Here is a 22862-nt window from a genome sequence, read left to right as displayed (position 1 = left end):
AATTTGTACTAGTGGCCCCACATGGGCAGCACCAGAGGTGTAAGGTCTAGCCATGGGCCATGGCAGCAGCACCCTCCCCCCAAGACTTTCCAGATAGTGGGCATGTCCAGAATCAAGGGGGAAGTTAAAAAGAAATACAATTAAATATTATGATAACATTATATGATACACCTTCAGAATTTAGGAAATTATATCCTTCTTTAGAAAGATATATCTTCTTGCTTATTACACCAACCGTATCCAAATCACTATTCACTCAATGTTATATGTCAGCCAAGCAGGCAGACAGAGCATACACTAGATCATCTGCAATCACAGGCTAAGTAGCAAAGTAATTTTCATATATGCAAATTATTTTGCATCTTCTTCATTATGTCTATAAAAAGGACCACGTCCTCAAACAAAACAGGCCCCACGGGTGTGTCGGCCCACCGGGAATCTTCCCTGTAAACCCTATGGCCAATCTGCATCTGGGGTGAGGGGAGTTAGGGTTAGGTGCGGAGATGGTTAGGGTTAGATTACAATCTTTTGGATGCCGCGTTCGGTATTCTGACCATTGGCATCCCAACCGCTGGCAAATCAAACCCTACCCAGAAAATTACCATCCGTGATTTCTATAGCCCCACACATTGGTGGTCATTCCGAGTTGTTCGCTCGTTATTTTTTTGTCGCAACGGAGCGATTAGTCGCTCATGCGCAATGTCCGCAGTGCGACTGCGCCAAGTAAATTTGCTATGCAGTTAAGTATTTTACTCACGGCATTACGAGGTTTTTTTCTTCGTTCTGGTGATCGTAATGTGATTGACAGGAAGTGGGTGTTTCTGGGCGGAAACTGGCCGTTTTATGGGTGTGTGCGAAAAAACGCTACCGTTTCTGGGAAAAACGCGGTAGTGGCTGGAGAAACGGAGGAGTGTCTGGGCGAACGCTGGGTGTGTTTGTGACGTCAAACCAGGAACGAAACTGACTGAACTGATCGCAGTTGCCGAGTAAGTGTGGAGCTACTCAGAAACTGCTAAGAACTGTCTATTCGCAAATTTGCTAATCTTTTGTTCGCAATTTTGATAAGCTAAGATTCACTCCCAGTAGGCGGCGGCTTAGCGTGTTCAAAGCTGCTAAAAGCAGTTTGCGAGCGAACAACTCGGAATGAGGGCCCTTATGTCATACTGCAGCACCCCCCAAACACATTGGGTGGCATGTACCAAAGGATTGCGGTACATATCTTGCCACTTATCTCCACAGCCCCAGGGCAAGTCTGATTTTTCCAAGAACTTTTATTTTTAGGATAAATTGTCGGGACTTGCTCTGGAACCCCTCGGACACCCCCCTAATGACTAATTAAGCAACTGGAAGTTTATTTATTTATTTATTACCAGTTATTTTATATAGTGCACACATATTCTGCAGCGCTTTACAGAGAATACTTGGCCATTCACATCAGTCCCTGCCCCGGTGGAGGTTACAATCTATATTCCTATCACATGTACATGCACACACATTCATACTTCATTTTTGTTAGGATCCAGTTTACCTACCAGTTCATTTTTGGATTGTGGGAGGAAACCAGAGTACCCGAAGCTAACCCACGCAAGTACGGGGAGGATATACAGGGAAAATATACAAACTCTGCACAGGTAGAGCCATGGTGGGAATCGAACTCATGACCTCAGTGCTGGGAGGCAGTAATGCTAACCATTACACCATCTGTACTGCCCAAGTTTCCAATTAGTTTAATTAGTCCTTTATTACTCACCTTCTGAAGCATCTTCTTCCTCTAGATCCCGATAAGTTGGTCTTATGCAGCGTAAGCATGTGCGAATGTGTATGAGCCCCTGTCAGGTGTGTAACCCGTGTGTGTGTGTGTGTGTGTGTGTGTGTGTGTGTGTGTGTGTGTGTGTGTGTGTGTGTGTGTGTGTGTGTGTGTGTGTGTGTGACACCACCCCCGTGTGTGTCCGGAGGAGCAGCAGAGAGAGAACTACATAGGGATTGGGTCCACAATTTTTTTTCTTTTGCAGTCAAAACCTCACACCTACAGTGTCTATGTGCCATACTGCGTGACTCAGACACTCCAAGACTAGTAGCATACCTTTTTTTCCATCTGTATCGCAGAATCAACGAAAAGCTGCTCATGGTGTACTAGAGACGCTAGGCTGTGAGATGGGGCCTGATTCATTGTTGTACACTATGCTGTGTTTTCACAATTATCATTAAGCTGTGCATGTGTCACTGCCCCAATGCGCACATGCAGTGATTGAATTGTGATTATGCTCGCAGTGAGGATTCATTTGCAAATGAGTAATAGGGAGCAGCTGTTTTTTGGAAGGTAATAGGGATTGCCATCTACCATCGATGATTCATAATCATTGAGGGTTTATGGCCAATGTGGAATGTGAAACCGGCAATGGCGAAAAATGTATTTAACACATGTAACTGTGACAGGGAAGGTGGCCCCTCTCAGCTCTGGTCCCCATAGCAGCTGCACTCCCTACACCTATGGTAGTTACACCCTTGGCTATTACAAATTGCACCTGCGGCAGCATTAGCATATTATGATAAATCAGGCCCATCACCAACAGAGGAATTGGCATTACATACATACCTCCCAACTGTCCCAATTTTCGCGGGACTGTCCCACCCGTGGGCCGTAGTGTCCCGTGGTGGGGGGAGCAGTTGGGAGGCTCCTGCACTCGCTGCTCTGCTAAGCAGAGCAGCGGTGAATAGACGCCGTGCGCATGTGCACAGCGTCTATTCAGTGGACACAGGAGGAGAGGGGACATGCCAGCAGCTCACGGAGCACTAGGCATGCCCCCTCACTGACCAAAATGGGGGCGTGGCTTGTGATCACATAGCCACACCCCGTTTTCATAAGCCAAGCCCCCTTTTCGGGAGCATGTGTGTCCCTCTTTCATAAAGAGGAAAGTTGGGAGTATGTTACATATGTATAAAGGGCCTAAATCACACCTGTTCGCAGCAGCAAATTTGTTAGCTAATGGGCAAACCCATGTGCACTGCAGGAGGGGGGGGCAGATGTGCAAAGATAGTTAGATTTGGGTGGGTTATATTATTTCTGTGCAGGGTAAATACAGGCTGCTTTATATTTACACTGAAATTTAGATTTTGGTTTGAACACACCCCACCCAAATCTAGCTCTCTGCGCATGTTATATCTGCCCACCCCTGAAGTGCAGCATGGTTTTGTCCATTAGCTAACAAGTTTGTTGCTAGGATCAGATCTGAATTAGGCCCCAAGTTGCAGATTAAACACAATGTAACATGTCTTGAGGGAATATGTGGCTGCTCGCAGCAGAGCCCTTTTTATAAGATACACAGTTTGCACAAGAAAGACCTTCTACACTCCAGGGACCTGGCGCACTGAGAGCGGGGACCCATAGTACTGTAGAGGGACATATCTGTACTGTTGGAATGTGTAGGCTGAAGCAGCTTTTAAATGTGATTAATTAGCAAGTAAAGTAATGATTGAATAAGAAACAGTAACAATGCAAGCTAAATCAGGTATCACAGAGTGAGCAATGTAATTTGCAGTCAGAGCCGCTGCATATTAGTCAGTTATACAGTATAATAACTAAGTTGGTCTCAGCAATACTGTAGCTTTGGGTGTGCAAACAGTCTCATGTTTCTCCTGCTGTGTTGGGAAGGCAGGATGGGTGGAAGGGCAGCGCTGTCTCACCGATGATCACAGTGAGATGGGAGTAATAGAGTATTGGCATTGCTGGAATACTTTCTGCCCCTGCAACACACAGCAGATATACTACACGACTAACAGTGAGTATTTCTATTTCTAGTACATTATACAGCACTTTCTGTTCCTATGTGATGACTACTGACTCTTACTTCAGTCAGGATATGTTATGTAAGAAGGGAGTAAACATTTCTTATAACCATCTTTCACAACTTTTAGGTAACTGACTTGAAATTCTAAATAAGAGTTTCCGGGAAGGGAATAGTACATAGCAAATCATCTGACCAGAATTTGCCCTCTGTGGTTTTAGAACATTAGTGCTATAGTAATGGCTGAGTTTTTATGTTATGTATATACTGTAGGGCCTTATATCAGATTGGATTGCTAAATTTGCCTATCGCAATCTGTTCGCTTATCGAATGAGTGCGCATGCACAGCATTCGCATTGCGCAATCATGAGCAAATATAGCAACAGAAATTGCATGCAGATCATGATTGCAACGGAGTCGCTGCTTGACTGACAGGAGGCCGGTGTTTCTGGGCAGAAACCTGACGTTTTTGGCGTGTGTCTGAAAAAAATCAGGCATGTCCAGGCGTTTTTAAGGAGGGCCTCTGACATCAGCGATGACCACTTTCAGCCTCTTGCGTCGCAAGAATTGTGGACGACCTTGCCTGGCGCAGACAGGAAAAATCTTCAATGTTCCAGTAATTGCTTATGGTTTTGTGATCAGCCCGCATATTGCGATGCATTTGATATTTCTGCAATGGGCAATTTTTCTCAATATCGGGGCGGCAACTATTTGATCGCAGCAATCCTTACTGAACGTGGTCCATAGTGTGCTAATTTACAGTGTGCATATAGAATGTAAAAACGTGTGGAAAGTAGAAGCTTTATACCTAGAATTCTCCATACAGCATTCCTGTCCTGCTACATTTGTCATCCGTAAAGTTTTCAGAAACGTTCCCCAGCTTCTTATCCAGTTTCAGCCTTTTACAATGTTTAAGTTAAAATGGCAATAGGCTGGCTTATATAATATTTTACAGATGGACATACAAATGTCTGTTCATTATAGCACTGCCACAATTTTGGTTTACAATATTTTTTTAAGTTCCTTTTTTTTTTTTTACAATAACTATGTATTTGATTCCCTAAAATCTTTACAGGTTTAAATGCACTAATTGATGTAAATTAATTTTCTTAAAAATATATGATGTACTCTAAATTAAAATAACTGTTTTACCAGCAAAGCAACAATTACACATATTCAGTATGAATAAGTGTATCAGCCTTCACCTTGACTACTGCACATCTCACATTTCGCCATTACAAAAATACATGATTGGATGGCTATGTGTTTAGCATGCGCAGTGACAAACGCAATGACGCAGCGTCAGTGCGCCTCTCTGGACCAACCAGCACACAAGGTGCATGCCTACTGCAAGTCTTTGGAGATGGCTCTTCAAAACAGAAGTGCGTCTACTGTAAGTCAGCTGGCACGTGGGAAAATGTAAACATCACATCACAGTCTAACCCAGGCATTCCCAACCACGGTCCTCGAGGCACACCAACAGTGCAGGTTTTAGTGATATCCAGGCTTCAGCACAGGTGACTTAATTAGTAGCTCAGTTATTTTGATTTAACCATCTGTGCTGCAGCCTGGATATCACTAAAACCTGCACTGTTAGTGTGCCTTGAGGACCGTGGTTGGGAATGCCTGGTCTAACCCATACCACCCAACATTTGATAATTGTAAAGAGGGACATCCTTGTGTGCGCGCGCGCGCGCATGCGCCCGGAAATGGGGCGTGGCTTTATGGGAGGGCCACTATCGTGAGCCACACCCCCTTTTTCAATGCAATGGAACCTCCTAGCAAGGTGTAACAGGCGCTGATATGTAATTGCTGCAACAAGCAGCTGCTGGAAAACATAGGTGAGTCACTAAAACATATACAAAGAAAAAGTAGCGCTAAAAATAGAGATGATTGGGAATTAAAAAATATAACAGTTTATTATGTCCGTAAAAACAATTTCAAAATAAAAAAACAATTATTACATCATGTGACAGAATTGTTTATAATTTTAAAATGTATATGATATATACTCAAGTATAAGCCGACTTTTTCAGCACATTTTTACTATGCTGAAAAAGCCCCCCTCGGCTTATATTCGAGTCAGCTCCACGGCTGCAGCAGATGCCGTGGGCTGTGTGGGCGTCCGCTGCAGCCGGCTCCAGGGACAGACACTAGAGGTCAGTATTGACCTCTAGTGTCTGTGCTGCACTGCTATGGGAGAGACGTCATGACGCCCCTCCCATAGAGAGGAGCCACGGCGCCCAGACGGACGGAGCAGCAGCAGAAGAAGAAGCGGTCGGGAAGCAGGAGCGGGGCAGTGGTAAGTATTGTTTTTATTTTTTTGTGTGTGTGTTTGTAAGCGGCAACAGGGGGCAAAGAAAGAGGGGACACAACTACTGGGGGCAAAGAAAGAGGGGGCACAACTACTGGGGGCAAAGAAAGAGGGGGCACAACTACTGGGGGCAAAGAAAGAGGGGGCACAACTACTGGGGGCAAAGAAAGAGGGGGCACAACTACTGGGGGCAAAGCAACAGGGGGGCATGTTTTTATCTGGCACTGTGGGGGGATATCTGTCACTGGGGGTATATGTGGCACTGGTGGCACAGCCCTAGCAACAAGCATTACCCCCTGGCAACAAGCATAACACCTACCACATGAAACCCCTGGCAACGTGCATGACACCCTGAGCATGAAAATCCCTGGTACCGTTCATTTTCCACCCTAGGCTTATACTCGAGTCAATAATTTTTCCCAGTTTTTTGTGGCAAAATTAGGTGCCTCGGCTTATATTCGGGTCAATTTATACTCGAGTATATACGGTACACCTTTTTTGGCTCTCTTGTTAATCTGTATTCAATCAGACCATTAAGTGTCCGTTTCTGATATTTACCCCTGATGGATCCACATACCTGGTTTAAATGTATGTAAACACAGCACAGTTCATCAGAATATATTTACCGGTCACCATTAGTTAGAGGTGGAGATGCTTCCATTAGACTGAGTCCATATGCAAAATCTTTGTCCTCATTAGGTACGATGAATGCTGTGATTTCCCTCTTTGACAAAATGTGATTCAAGGATGGTTGTAGATCCGGGGCTGGTTCAGACACTTGGATTGCCAGTCCTGAGAGCTGAGGTGATAATTGTGGGGGGGTCCTGATACGTTTCGCTGCGCCCCAACAATACAGCTTTATCAAAGGATACCTCGTGTGTACAAGTGGGGGTTTTATACCCTTTCTAATAAAGTAAAATGCTGGCACCTGTGAACAACCTTCAATCCAATCACTTCTAGTACTATTCAAAACAAATTAAAAACACTATGGAGGCAGACCTATTGTAATAAGTTAATATATAATCATAAAAAGGTATGTTTATTTGAATAACTGGATAAAAAACATACTTTTTGTATATTAAGGACAATAACATATAGAGCGATTTTTCAACAATCAGAGGGTTTATTTACACATGGTTGTCATAACAACCCATCTTATGATAAACCTATTGGTGGCTGAAATCCCCCAACAGTGGTTCCAGCCTATAGGGATATCCCCACTCATTTAGCCAGTAGCGGCCACGTGACCGCAAGCCAGGATGTCCTGTGACCGCCATTAGCCTGTGAGCTGCTGGCATGCCTCCTCTCCCACTGTCTCCGCTGAATGGACACTGTGCGCATGCGCACAGCGTCTATTCACAAGCAGTGACAGGAGCCTCCCAACTGCCCCCCCCCCCCCACCCTACCCCCAACCGCGGGACACTGCTGCCCACGGGTGGGACAGCAGGACAGTCCCAAAAATACTGGACTGTCCCGTGAAAATCGGGACAGTTGGGAGGTATGGTTTAACCTCTTATTACTTTACAACAGGCCTGGCCAACCTGTGGCTCTCCAGCTGTTGTGAAACTAAAAATCCCAGTATGGTTTGCCACAGTTTTGCTATTATGGAATGCTTTAAACGTGGCAGGGCATGCTGAGATGTGTAGTTTTCCAACAGCTGGAGAGCCGCGAGTTGGCCAGGCCTGCTTTACAATCACCTTTTTTTCCTAAAATGCTGCTCAGTTTCATTTCATATAGGGGCAGACTGTCATTTTTCAAACTCAGCCTGTAACATGGCAGATAGGAGCTGATTGACTGGTACTTTATCTTTCTCCACTTTATCACTCTCGGAGACTTAGTAAATCTCTCTCAGACTATCTTTAGTATGTGTTACATTTTAGTGTTTGGAGCTTCCTATTACATTTTACAAGCTGTACTAAGATACTGTATTTACTACTCCAAAGTAATGGAAATGGACAGTGTATACTTGCTCCCCATTATAGCATAAGAGGCAAGTCCGATCTCTGCTAGCCCTGAGCTGGTGCCGAATTAAAGTGTTTCTGTGAGTGAAACTGGATGTGCACTTTTCATACAGTAGGGAACATTCCTGAAAAATGTCCAATGCTTCAGTTCATTTTAATAATATAATATCGCTCTATTGAACATAATCTAATTTTATTTAGAAATGCACCCTACTGTACTAGGCAAGATCTGTCCAGTGCGCCCCATAACCAGGAACGATTCCTAAATGCAGACTAGACATGTGACATTGTTAAATAAGAAGTTCTTTTGTCTTTTTCTGAATTCCTATTGTAAAATATTATATGTCTCTTGCACTCATAGTGGCCTATTTATCAATGTGTTTTTGTGGGATATCAGGTGTTTTCGGACAGTGGCGACTGGGCAGGGGTGCAACTGCCATCTGCTCCCCTGGTTAAGCCATTTAGGGCCACCTGAAGTAGGAGTCAGGTAGTGGCGTCACAAGGCGGGTGTTGCCCGCACCCGGGTGTGACACCTGGAGGGGGGTGACACCAAATGTCAGCTCCTCCGTAGTGTCAGGAGCCAGGTGCTGCAGTGAGCAAGTCTCCTACAGCACCCGGCTCCTGTAATAGAAGAGGAGCTGACAGCGCACGGAGACTGTCTCTGGGGGAAGCCCAGCATTTCCGGAGATGCTGGGCATGCCCCAAGAGTGACGATTCCGGGATCCCCACGAAGCCACACTCTCTATGTGTAAGACCATGCCCCCTTTTTCCACGAGCACGGCAGGAGATCAGGGGTGTGCACCAGGTGTCACCACACCCGGTGACGCCTCTGGAGTCAGGTAGAGAATGTACTTCCCAGCCACAATCAGATCCCCAGCCACAATCAGAAAGAGACCTCAGTCATAGGATCGATGCCTGCGGCATCTGCAGGTAGAGATGGCCCTTGACCATTGATGATTCCTAATCATTGATGGTTTATGGCTGATGTCGAATGCTTTTGCCATTGATAGAAGAGAACCAGATGGTTTCCCTCCATCAATGGCACAGCATAAACAAATATTTTTTTAAGTTATTTTTTTGTGCAAGACGCCGGGACACTGAGCATAGCTTCACCCCTCACACCAACTAAGCCCCACACCCATTTTTTATTGGCCACCAGCCCAACCAGCTACTTTCAGCTGTAGCTATTGAGTGGTGCGAACCATTGATGGTTCACCATAGATGGTTTATGTGCCGTCGATGGTTATCGCTGATGGTGTCATTGATGGCAACCACCACCAATGGACAGCCCACCGATGGCCATACCTATCTGTGGGTCTTGTCAGCCGCAGCCAGCTTTATGATCAAAAAACAGTTCTCCCAGTCCTTGCATGTTGGGCCAGCTCTGCTCTGCCTCCTCATGCTGTTTCAGCTCCTACCTCTCCTACTCTTTCCCCCTTCCAGCCAGGCAGGCTGAAGTTCCGCCTTCCAAATGCGGAGGAGGCATCGATCTGCTTGCAGAACAGTACAGGAGTCTCTGGGCTAGGCCATGTGTCCCCAGATCTCCTCCTTTCCAGGGACCATCCTCGAGTCAATAATTAGAAAGAATAATGAGATAGAGGTGGAGGTGCAGTGTCCCAGCAGTGGTCAGGGCTACCCAGCTACAGAGTTCCTGCACTGTAATATGGCAGATAGGAGCAGTGTCGGACTGGGGCATGAAGGGCCCACCGGGGGAATGCAGTGATAAGGGCCCATAATTAGGGGTGTGGTCAGCCTACAAAGGGGGTGTGGCCAGCCTCCACAGAGGCTTGAAATACACAATAGTTTAGTGCAGTGTAATGCAACATATCTTCCATGTATAATACAAGTGCACAGTCTGGAACCTGATCCCTAGAGGAAGGAGTGGCCCTCAGGCAGTGGGGCCTACCGGTGTTTTCCCTGCTACCCCTGTGGGCCAGTCCGACCCTGGATAGGAGGGTTGGAGCTGCCACAGTCCTCATTCAGTGACAGCTACCAACCTGTTAGTTATGAGGGGCATTATTGTCTGTGTAACTCTGTATGTGTCTGTGTATGTATGTGTCTGTGCATATATGTGTCTGTGCATATATGTGTCTGTGCATATATGTGTCTGTGCAACTCTAGGTGTCTATGTAACATAAGGGTCTATTTACTAAGCCCTGGATGGAGATAAAGTGGACAGAGATAAAGTACCAGCCAATCAGCTCCTTACTGCCATGTCACAGACTGGGTTTGAAAAATGACAGTTATGAGCCGATTGGCTGGTACTTTATCTCTGTCCACTTTATCCGTATCCAAGACTTAGTAAAAAAATAGACCCCATAATTTTGTCTGAGTAAGTGTATATTTGTGTTTGTGTAACAGTGTATATACTGTACAGCATGTGTCTGCAACCATAGGCTGAAGTCCTAGATGCAGAGTGGGTGGGTGTGTGAGCAGGTGGTTCTGTATTGGACTGCAATGTCCCCTGTATAATATGGCAGACACATTAACACTCTCTGTATAATATTGGGGTCAATATGGCAAGTGGCCATCGATGGTTGCCAACTATGAAATGGATGAAATCAATGGTTTCACATTTGACATCGTGGACACCCCAAGAGGGAGAACAGTTGCTGGTATCCCAGATGGTCGGGATCCCGGCGCCGGTATGCAGAGCTCTGGGATCCCGACAGCCGGTATATCGAGTGCCTCCCGGGTGGGAGGGCAGCTCTGTCTCACCGATGATCACAGAGAGACGGGCATAATAGAGTATGTATTGGCATTGCTGGAATACTTTCTGCCCCTGCAGCATGCAGCAGATATACTATATGACAACAGTGAGTATTTCTAGTACACTATACAGCACTTTCTGTTCCTATGTGATGATGACTACTAACTGTTACTTCAATCAGGATATGTTTTGTACTGTAAGAAGGGATTGAGCAAGTAACCATTTCTTTAAACCGTCTTTCGTAACTTTTAGGTAACTGCTTTGAAATTCTAAATAAATTTCCAGGAATGAAATCAAACAATACATAGAAAATCAGTAGACCAGAATTTGCTTTCTGTGATTTCAGAACATTAGTACCATAGTCAGGGCCAGGCCCAGACTGCAAATGCCAGTAGATCCATTGCACTGGTGGATAGCGCAGTTCTCTGTTTGGCCATCCCCCCCCCCCCCGGCCCCCCACTGCGTTGCCTGTAATGCCAGTTTCTTATAAATTGAGGCGTACTGCGAGTCCACCCCTTCCCCCAACTCGTGATACACCCCCGGGAGCAGTGTCCCCGCACCCCTTTCACGGCATGCGTGCCCTTTTTACGTGCGTGTGAGCCCGCATGCCAGGGCCGAAAAACAGCTCCAGTCCGTCGCTGGCCGTAGTAATGGTTGAGCTATTTTTGTTATGTACAGTACAGAGGATCTGATTCAGCTTCAGTTGCAGTTTTGCTATTTTAGCAAAATTGAAACTGTTATCAGTCACATGCTGGGGGCCGCCCAGCACAGGGTAAGATCAGCCAGCATGCTAATGGTGGCCAGCAATGCCATTGCAATCACCTAGCTGAATAAGGGAAGCCCCCCAGTCTCCGCAGCCTGGCTGCGAAGACAGTCAGGCAGCCCCCATTTTCGTTGTTGCAGCACCCACGAGTGATTTTTTTTTAAAAATGGCCCAGATCCACCCTGTTATCACCGCACTGCCCCTGCATGTCGCTGTCCCCGACTTCCCCACAAACTATTCCACCTGATTCCACCAGTGTGTGCACCAGTGACATGCGGTGGGGTGAGGCAGGTGAGGCAGAGCCTTTCCTGTCACACTAACATTTAAACCAGAGTTTTGACTGTATAAAGTATTTGAAAAATGCAAAGAATACATTATAAATATCTTCATTGTATTATTCTAATGATTTTTATAGACAAAACTCTGGAGTAAAACGTATATGACAGGTGTGGCACTGTCACCCCTGCCTATCTTTTCTGCACATCTCTGATCAAAACTCACCAAATTTCCATATATAATGCCAACATGTACCCTTGGCCTCATATGTTGTGTATAAATCTGGCACTGGTACTAGCCAATGCCTGCTAAGCCATCTACCTCACTGCACGTCCCTGCTGTGCGCACTGGCCCGAGATTCAGCCAAATGTTATCGCATGGCTATGGCTAATGTGATGGTATCTGAATAGGGCCCATAGTGTGGTGATTTACAGTGTGCATATAGAATGTAAAACAGTGTGGAAAGTAGAAGCTTTATATCTATAATTAATACTCTATACTATACAGCATAACTGTCCAGTCCTCCTGCTACATTTGTCATCTGTAAAGTTTTCAGAAAAGTTCCCCAGTTTAGGGATGGCCATCAGTGTGTTCACTATCGATGGGTGCCATTGATGGTGAAGCTGTGCATGACCATCGATAGTAACCAACTATGGTATAGGAGACCATCGATGGTTTCACTCACCGATGGTCATACCTGTTCTTTCAGTGACGTGCCAGTGAGCCAATCACAGCCTGGGGGCAGGGCTTAGCGGATGTTGGGAGGCGGATCCATGCGCCGTGTCCTGGCACCTTGTAAAAAAAATAATTCTGTTATGCTGTGCCATCGATGAATGAAAACCATCTGATTCTCACTAGAGATGAGCGGGTTCGGTTCTCAGAGAACCGAACCCTACCGGACTTTGCCTTCCGAGCCCGGATCCGAGTCAGGCTCAGGTTTTCCCGCCTGACTCGGAAACCCGAACGAGGCAAAACGTCATCATCCCGCTGTCGGATTCTTGTGGCCATTTTCACTCCAGTCTCGGAGAGTGTATTGAGAGGACGTGTCCTCAGTGTTCAGTGTCTGTGTGGGGGCGGGAAAGTGGGTTGGCGAGTCTTGTGCTGTGTTTTGCTGTCCAGTCCAGTGTAGTCAGTGTATTGTGCTGCATCAGGCCAGTCAGTCACAGTGTTGGTGTCCTCTGCTGCTATATGGCCCCAGTGCTGCTGGCTTTCATTTTTGCTGTGTTGTCCTGCATTAGACCAGGGGAAGTCTCTTGTGCATCAGTCCAGTGACCTGTCACTGTGGTGGTGTCCTCTGCTGCCATATATCCAGTGTAGCTGTATAAGTGGTAGTGTCCTGTCCATCAGTCATTCCAGTGACGAGACAGTCACAGTGGTATACGCTGCTGCTATATGTCCACTGCTACAGTATTCTAATAATAACAACAACCACAAGTCCCTTACAGTGTTGTTGTGTTGTGCTGCATCAGACCAGTGGTAGTGTCCTGTCCATCAGTCATTCCAGTGACGAGGCAGTCACAGTGGTATACGCTGCTGCTATATGTCCACTGCTACAGTATTATAATAACACAAGTCCCTTACAGTGTTGTTGTGTTGTGCTGCATCAGACCAGTGGTAGTGTCCTGTCCATCAGCCATCAGTCATTCCTGTGTCGCATATTTTGTTATATAACTCCAGAAACATAATGGAGAACAAAAATTTGGAGGATAAAATAGGGAAAGATCAAGAACCACTTCCTCCTAGTGCTGAAGCTGCTGCCACTAGCCATGACATAGACGATGAAATGTCATCAACGTCGTCTGCCAAGGCCGATGCCCAATGTAATAGTAGAGGGCATGTAAAATCCAAAAAGCCAAAGTTCAGTAAAAAGAACCAAAAAAAGAAATTTAAATCGCCAATATGCTATTTACGACACGGAGTGGCAAGGAACGGATGAGGTCCTGGCCTATGTTCATAACTAGTGGTTCAGCTTCACATGACGATGGAAGCCCTCATGCACCCGCTAGAAAAATTAAAAGAGTTAACCTGGACAGAGCACAGAAAAGAACTGTGCATTCTGAGATGGTATCACAAATCCCCAAGGAGAGTCCAAGTGTGTCGGCGGTTGTGATGCCTGACCTTCCCAACACTGGATGGGAAGAGGTGGCTCCTTCCACCATTTGCACGCCCCCTGCAAGTGCTGGAAGGAGCACCCACAGTCCAGTTCTTGAAACTGAAATTGAAGATGTCACTGTTGAAGTACACCAGGATGAGGATATGGGTGTTGCTGGCACTGAGGAGGAAGTTGACGATAAGGATTCTGATGGTGATGTGGTTTGTTTAAGTCAGGCACTGGGGAAGACACCTGTTGTCCATGGGATGAAGAAGCCCATTGTAATGCCTGGGCAAACTATCAAAAAAGCCACTTCTTCGGTGTGGAATTATTTCTCCACAGATCCGGACAACAGGTGTCAATCCATCTGTTGCCTCTGTCAATCTGTAATAAGTAGGAGTAAGGATGCTAACCACCTAGGAACATCCTCCCTTATACGTCACCTGCAGCGCATTCATCATAAGTCAGTGTCAAGTTGTGAAACTTTGGGTAAGAGCGTAAGCAGTCCACTGACACCTAAATCCCTTCTTCCTCCTGTTACCCAAGCTCCTGCAATCCACACCATCAACTCCTTCAACGTCAACTTCCTCCTGTCAGGAACATCAGTAGTCCTGCAGGCCATGTCTCTGTCAAGACTGAGGAGTCCTCTCCTAACCAGGATTCCTCCTGAGGATCCTTGAGTGTTACACCTGCTGTTGCTGCCGCCGCTGCTGTTGTTGCTGCTGGGAGTCGATCGTCATCCCAGAGGGGAAGTCGGAAGACCACTTGTACTACTTCCAGTAAGCAATTGACTGTCCAACAGTCCTTTGTGAGGAAAATTAAATATGACAGCAGTCATCCTTATGCAAAGCGGATAACTGAGGCCTTGACAGCTATTTTGGTGTTAGACATGTGTCCAGTATCCACCATTAGTTCAGTGGGACTTAGAGAATTGTTTGAGGTACTGTGTCGCTGGTATCAAATCCCATCTAGGTTCCACTTCTCTAGGCAGGCGATACCGAGAATGTACACATATGTCAAAAAGAGTCACCAGTGTACTACAAAATGCAGTTGTATCCAGTGTCCACTTAACCACGGACATGTGGACAAGTGAAACAGGGCAGACTAAGGACTATATGACTGTGACAGCCCACTGGGTAGATGTATTGCCCCCCGCAGCAACAACAACAGCAGGGACACCAGTAGCAACATCTCGCAAACGCCAACTCGTTCCTAGGCAGGCTATACTATGTATCACCGCTTTCCTTAAGAGGCACACAGCTGACAACCTCTTACGGAAACTGAAGAACATCATTGCAAAATGGCTTACCCCAATTATACTCTCCTGGGGATTTGTGATATCGGACAACACCACCAATATTGTGCGTGCATTACATTTGGGCAAATTCCAGCATGTCCCATGTTTTGCACATACAATTAATTTGGTGGTGCAGATTTTTTGAAAAATGACAGGGGTGTGCAGGAGATGCTGTCGGTGGCCCAAAAAATTGCGGCCCACTTTCGGCATTCTGCCACCGCGTTCTGAAGACTGGAGCACCAGCAAACACTCCTGAACCTGCCCTGCCATCAACTGAACCAAGAGGTGGTAACGAGGTGGAATTCAACCCTCTATATGCTTCAGAGGATGGAGGAGCAACAAATGGCCATTCAAGCCTATACATCCACCTACGATATAGGCAAAGGAGGGGTAATGCACCTGACTCAAGCGCAGTGGAGAATGATTTCCATCTTGTGCAAGGTTCTCCAACCCTTCGAACTTGCCACACGTGAAGTCAGTTCAGACACTGCCAGCTTGAGTCAGGTCATTCCCCTCATCATGCTTTTGCAGAAGCAGCTGGAGAAATTGAAGGAGGAGCTAAGATGGAGCGATTCCGCAAAGTATGTGGGACTTGTGGATGGAGCCCTTCATTCGCTTTGCCAGGATTCAAGGGTGGTCAATCTGTTGAAATCAGAACACTACATTTTGGCCACCGTGCTCGATCCTAGGTTTAAAGCCTACGTTGTATCTCTCTTTTCAGCAGACACAAGTGTGCAGAGGTGCAAAGACCTGCTGGTTAGTAAAATGTCAACTCAAGCGGAACGTGACCCGTCTACAGCTCGTCCTTCAATTTCTCCCGCCACTGGGGCTGCAAGGAAAAGGATAAGATTTCCTAGCCCACCCGCTGGCGGTGATGCAGGGCAGTCAGGAGCAAAAGCTGACATCTGGTCCGGACTGAAGGACCTGCCAACAATTACTGACATGTCTACTGTCACTATATATGATTCTGTCACCATTGAAAGAATGGAGGAGGATTATATGAGTGACAGCATCCAATATGACAATTGCTCTCCTTTCTCTGCAGGTAATCTACACTCCTTTGCATTTTGGATCTGCTCAGAATATATATGCATCCGTGATAGTGTTATTATAACTAGGTAATCTACACTCCTTTGCATTTTGGATCTGCTCAGAATATATATGCATCAGTGATAGTGTTATTATAACTAGGTAATCTACACTCCTTTGCATTTTGGATCTGCTCAGAATATATATGCATCAGTGATAGTGTTATTATAACTAGTGATGAGCGGGTTCGGTTTCTCGGAATCCGAACCCGCCGAACTTCAGCTTTTTTTACACGGGGCCGAGCAGGCTCGGATCCTCCCGCCTTGCTCGGTTAACCCGAGCGCGCCCGAACGTCATCATCCCGCTGTCGGATTCTCGCGAGACTCGGATTCTATATAAGGAGCCGCGCGTCGCCGCCATTTTCACACGTGCATTGAGATTGATAGGGAGAGGACGTGGCTGGCGTCCTCTCCATTTACAGAGAAGAGAGTAGAGAGTTAGAGACACTATTTACTAATTTTGGGGAGCATATTAGGACTGGAGTACTACTACTTGCTGATAGTGTGACCAGTGACCATTGACCACCAGTTTAATTAATCCGTTCTCTGCCTGAAAAAAAACGATACACAGTGTGACACAGTCACATACCATATCTGTGCTCAGCCTCAGTGTGCTGCATCATCATATGTAATACTGTATATCTGACTGTGCTGAGTGCTCACTGCTCACACAGCTTAATTGTGGGGGAGACTGGGGAGCAGTTATAGCAGGAGTACATATTTTAAGTACAGTGCACACTTTTGCTGCCAGAGTGCCACTGCCAGTGTGACTGACCAGTGACCACTGACCACCAGTATATTGTGATTGTCTGCTGACCACCAGTATATTGTGATTGTCTGCCTGAAAAAGTTAAACACTCGTCGTGTGGTGTTTTTATAAACGCATTCTGCAGACAGTGTCCAGCAGGTCCGTCATTACATAATATATACCTGTCCGGCTGCAGTACTAGTGTGATATATATATATATTTTAATTTTATCTCATTATCATCCAGTCTATATTAGCAGCAGACACAGTACGGTAGTCCACGGCTGTAGCTACCTCTGTGTCGGCAGTCGCTCGTCATCCATAAGTATACTAGTATCCATCCATCTCCATTGTTTACCTGAGGTGCCTTTTAGTTGTGCCTATTAAAATATGGAGAACAAAAATGTTGAGGTTCCAAAAATAGGGAAAGATCAAGATCCACTTCCACCTCGTGCTGAAGCTGCTGCCACTAGTCATGGCCGAGACGATGAAATTCCATCAACGTTGTCTGCCAAGGCCGATGCCCAATGTCATAGTACAGAGCATGTAAAATCCAAAACACCAAATATCAGTAAAAAAAGGACTCAAAAATCTAAAATAAAATTGTCGGAGGAGAAGCGTAAACTTGCCAATATGCCATTTACCACACGGAGTGGCAAGGAACGGCTGAGGCCCTGGCCTATGTTCATGGCTAGTGGTTCAGCTTCACATGAGGATGGAAGCACTCAGCCTCTCGCTAGAAAAATGAAAAGACTCAAGCTGGCAAAAGCACAGCAAAGAACTGTGCGTTCTTCGAAATCCCAAATCCACAAGGAGAGTCCAATTGTGTCGGTTGCGATGCCTGACCTTCCCAACACTGGACGTGAAGAGCATGCGCCTTCCACCATTTGCACGCCCCCTGCAAGTGCTGGAAGGAGCACCCGCAGTCCAGTTCCTGATAGTCAGATTGAAGATGTCAGTGTTGAAGTACACCAGGATGAGGAGGATATGGGTGTTGCTGGCGCTGGGGAGGAAATTGACAAGGAGGATTCTGATGGTGAGGTGGTTTGTTTAAGTCAGGCACCCGGGGAGACACCTGTTGTCCGTGGGAGGAATATGGCCATTGACATGCCTGGTGAAAATACCAAAAAAATCAGCTCTTCGGTGTGGAAGTATTTCAACAGAAATGCGGACAACATTTGTCAAGCCGTGTGTTGCCTTTGTCAAGCTGTAATAAGTAGGGGTAAGGACGTTAACCACCTCGGAACATCCTCCCTTATACGTCACCTGCAGCGCATTCATAATAAGTCAGTGACAAGTTCAAAAACTTTGGGCGACAGCGGAAGCAATCCACTGACCAGTAAATCCCTTCCTCTTGTAACCAAGCTCACGCAAACCACCCCACCAACTCCCTCAGTGTCAATTTCCTCCTTCCCCAGGAATGCCAATAGTCCTGCAGGCCATGTCACTGGCAATTCTGACGAGTCCTCTCCTGCCTGGGATTCCTCCAATGCATCCTTGCGTGTAACGCCTACTGCTGCTGGCACTGCTGTTGTTGCTGCTGGGAGTCGATGGTCATCCCAGAGGGGAAGTCGTAAGACCACTTTTACTACTTCCACCAAGCAATTTACTGTCCAACAGTCCTTTGCGAGGAAGATGAAATATCACAGCAGTCATCCTGCTGCAAAGCGGATAACTGAGGCCTTGGCATCCTGGGTGGTGAGAAACGTGGTTCCGGTATCCATCATTACTGCAGAGCCAACTAGAGACTTGTTGGAGGTACTGTGTCCCCGGTACCAAATACCATCTAGGTTCCATTTCTCTAGGCAGGCGATACCGAAAATGTACACAGACCTCAGAAAAAGAGTCACCAGTGTCCTAAAAAATGTAGCTGTACCCAATGTCCACTTAACCACGGACATGTGGACAAGTGGAGCAGGGCAGGGTCAGGACTATATGACTGTGACAGCCCACTGGGTAGATGTATGGACTCCCGCCGCAAGAACAGCAGCGGCGGCACCAGTAGCAGCATCTCGCAAACGCCAACTCTTTCCTAGGCAGGCTACGCTTTGTATCACCGGTTTCCAGAATACGCACACAGCTGAAAACCTCTTACGGCAACTGAGGAAGATCATTGCGGAATGGCTTACCCCAATTGGACTCTCCTGTGGATTTGTGGCATCGGACAACGCCAGCAATATTGTGTGTGCATTAAATCTGGGCAAATTCCAGCACGTCCCATGTTTTGCACATACCTTGAATTTGGTGGTGCAGAATTATTTAAAAAACGACAGGGGCGTGCAAGAGATGGTGTCGGTGGCCAGAAGAATTGCGGGACACTTTCGGCGTACAGGCACCACGTATAGAAGACTGGAGCACCACCAAAAACGCCTGAACCTGCCCTGCCATCATCTGAAGCAAGAAGTGGTAACGAGGTGGAATTCAACCCTCTATATGCTTCAGAGGTTGGAGGAGCAGCAAAAGGCCATTCAAGCCTATACAATTGAGCACGATATAGGAGGTGGAATGCACCTGTCTCAAGCGCAGTGGAGAATGATTTCAACGTTGTGCAAGGTTCTGCTGCCCTTTGAACTTGCCACACGTGAAGTCAGTTCAGACACTGCCAGCCTGAGTCAGGTCATTCCTCTCATCAGGCTTTTGCAGAAGAAGCTGGAGACATTGAAGGAGGAGCTAACACAGAGCGATTCCGCTAGGCATGTGGGACTTGTGGATGGAGCCCTTAATTCGCTTAACAAGGATTCACGGGTGGTCAATCTGTTGAAATCAGAGCACGTCTGCTGGGGTTCAAAGACCTGCTGGTGAGAAAATTGTCAAGTCAAGCGGAACGCGACCTGTCAACATCTCCTCCTTCACATTCTCCCGCAACTGGGGGTGCGAGGAAAAGGCTCAGAATTCCGAGCCCACCCGCTGGCGGTGATGCAGGGCAGTCTGGAGCGACTGCTGATGCTGACATCTGGTCCGGACTGAAGGACCTGCCAACGATTACGGACATGCCGTCTACTGGCACTGCATATGATTCTCTCCCCATTGAAAGAATGGTGGAGGATTATATGAGTGACCGCATCCAAGTAGGCACGTCAGACAGTCCGTACTTATACTGGCAGGAAAAAGAGGAAATTTGGAGGCCCTTGCACAAACTGGCTTTATTCTACCTAAGTTGCCCTCCCACAAGTGTGTACTCCGAAAGAGTGTTTAGTGCCGCCGCTCACCTTGTCAGCAATCTGCGTACGAGGTTACTTCCAGAAAATGTGGAGAAGATGATGTTCATTAAAATGAATTATAATCAATTCCTCCGTGGAGACATTGACCAGCAGCAATTGCCTCCACAAAGTACACAGGGAGCTGAGATGGTGGATTCCAGTGGGGACGAATTGATAATCTGTGAGGAGGGGGATGTACACGGTGATATATCGGAGGATGATGATGAGGTGGACATCTTGCCTCTGTAGAGCCAGTTTGTGCAAGGAGAGATTAATTGCTTCTTTTTTGGTGGGGGTCCAAACCAACCCGTCATTTCAGTAACAGTCGTGTGGCAGACCCTGTCACTGAAATGATGGGTTGGTTAAAGTGTGCATGTCCTGTTTATACAACATAAGGGTGGGTGGGAGGGCCCAAGGACAATTCCATCTTGCACCTCTTTTTTCTTTAATTTTTCTTTGCGTCATGTGCTGTTTGGGGAGTATTTTTTTGAAGGGCCATCCTGCGTGACACTGCAGTGCCACTCCTAGATGGGCCAGGTGTTTGTGTCGGCCACTAGGGTCGCTTAGCTTACTCACACAGCTACCTCATTGCGCCTCTTTTTTTCTTTGCGTCATGTGCTGTTTGGGGGGTGTTTTTTGGAAGGGCCATCCTGCGTGACACTGCAGTGCCACTCCTAGATGGGCCAGGTGTTTGTGTCGGCCACTTGGGTCGTTGAGCTTAGTCACACAGCTACCTCATTGCGCCTCTTTTTTTCTTTGCGTCATGTGCTGTTTGGGGAGTGTTTTTTGGAAGGGCCATCCTGCGTGACACTGCAGTGCCACTCCTAGATGGGCCAGGTGTTTGTGTCGGCCACTTGGGTCGCTTAGCTTAGTCATCCAGCGACCTCGGTGCAAATTTTAGGACTAAAAATAATATTGTGAGGTGTTCAGAATAGACTGAAAATGAGTGGAAGTTATGGTTTTTGAGGTTAATAATACTTTGGGATCGAAATGACCCCCAAATTCTATGATTTAAGCTGTTTTTTAGGGTTTTTTGAAAAAAACACCCGAATCCAAAACACACCCGAATCCGACAAAAAAAATTCAGTGAGGTTTTGCCAAAACGCGTTCGAACCCAAAACACGGCCGCGGAACCGAACCCAAAACCAAAACACAAAACCCGAAAAATTTCAAGTGCACATCCCTAATTATAACTAGGTAATCTACACTCCTTTGCATTTTGGATCTGCTCAGAATATATATGCATCAGTGATAGTGTTATTATAACTAGGTAATCTACACTCCTTTGCATTTTGGATCTGCTCAGAATATATATGCATCAGTGATAGTGTTATTATAACTAGGTAATCTATACTCCTTTGCATTTTGGATCTGCTCAGAATATATATGCATCAGTGATAGTGTTATTATAACTAGGTAATCTACACTGTCAGTTTGTATATCATAAACTATATTGTATTCTAGGATGAAACTGTCTTGCAGCTTTATATAGTTGGTAACTGCTATCTTAGTGTTTGTTTTAGTTGAGTTTTATGGCATGCTCTGTAAACGGGGGTGGGTTGTTAGGCCTTGATTGCAATTACTAGAGACACATGGATACTTACATTCATAAGGAAAGATGCCTGGCTGAACAACAGCCAGCTGAACAGGGCTTTATTATAAGGGCTTTTTTAAAAGGGTTATGAAAATATTACAATATAGACTTACCCAGGACGAAAACAGACGGAAACAACCCACCGACAAAACAGAAAACATCGTCCCTTTCTCAGTGGCGTAACTACTGCCCCCGCAGCCCTCGCGGTGGCTTGGGGGTGAGGGGCTGCGGGGGCGCCACTGATTTACAGCAGACTGACATGCGGACGAGCGTCCGCATGTCAGTCTGCGGTCTCCTACCCTCCGCCGCTTGTTGGAGGGACACGGAGGGCACAGCGCGCGCCTCCCTGTGTCCCTCCTGCATCATCTCCGGCGGCCGCGGGTCTAATAGGGGGAAGTGCCGTCCGTGAGCTCTAATTGGCTCACGAACCGGCACTTCCCCCTATTAGACCCGCGGCCGCCGGAGATGATGCAGGAGGGATACAGGAGAGGCGAGCTGTTCCCTCCTTGTCCCTCCAAAAAGCGGCGGGGGGAGGAAAGAAATATCTGGCACTGGGGGCATATATGGCACTGGGGGGGGATATCTGGCACTGGGGGGAATATCTGGCACTGGGGGCAAATATGGCACTGGGGGGGATATCTGGCACTGGGGCATATATGGCACTGGGGGAGAATATCTGGGGGGGGGGGAAAGAAATATCTGGCACTGGGGGCATATATGGCACTGGGGGGGGGGGATATCTGGCACTGGGGGGAATATCTGGCACTGGGGGCAAATATGGCACTGGGGGGGATATCTGGCACTGGGGCATATATGGCACTGGGGGAGAATATCTGGGGGGGGAAAGAAATATCTGGCACTGGGGGCATATATGGCACTGGGGGGGATATCTGGCACTGGGGGCATGTATGGCACTGGGGGGGGATATCTGGCACTGGGGGCATATATGGCACTGGGGGAGAATATCTGGCACTGGGGGCATATATGGCACTGGGGGGGAATATCTGGCACTGGGGGGCATATATGGCACTGGGG

At 46.8% G+C, this 22862-nt stretch overlaps 1 protein-coding gene across 1 annotated transcript in view; it reads left to right on the top strand.

Moving 5' to 3' along the window:
* Positions 1 to 3611: 3611 nt before the first annotated feature.
* The window catches only part of LOC134891018 (leukotriene B4 receptor 1-like), a 150425-nt gene continuing 131174 nt past the window's right edge, over positions 3612 to 22862 (top strand). Inside the window, exon 1 of the mRNA XM_063913504.1 lies at positions 3612 to 3779. Coding sequence (XP_063769574.1) covers positions 3701 to 3779 — 79 coding nt within the window. The 5' untranslated portion in view covers positions 3612 to 3700. The remainder of the gene's footprint in view (positions 3780 to 22862) is intronic.

Source organism: Pseudophryne corroboree, chromosome 1 (genome assembly GCF_028390025.1).
Source record: "Pseudophryne corroboree isolate aPseCor3 chromosome 1, aPseCor3.hap2, whole genome shotgun sequence".
Classification (NCBI taxonomy): domain Eukaryota; kingdom Metazoa; phylum Chordata; class Amphibia; order Anura; family Myobatrachidae; genus Pseudophryne; species Pseudophryne corroboree.
Note: the sequence above shows the minus strand (reverse complement) of the source record. Positions and strands in the feature narration are given on the sequence as shown.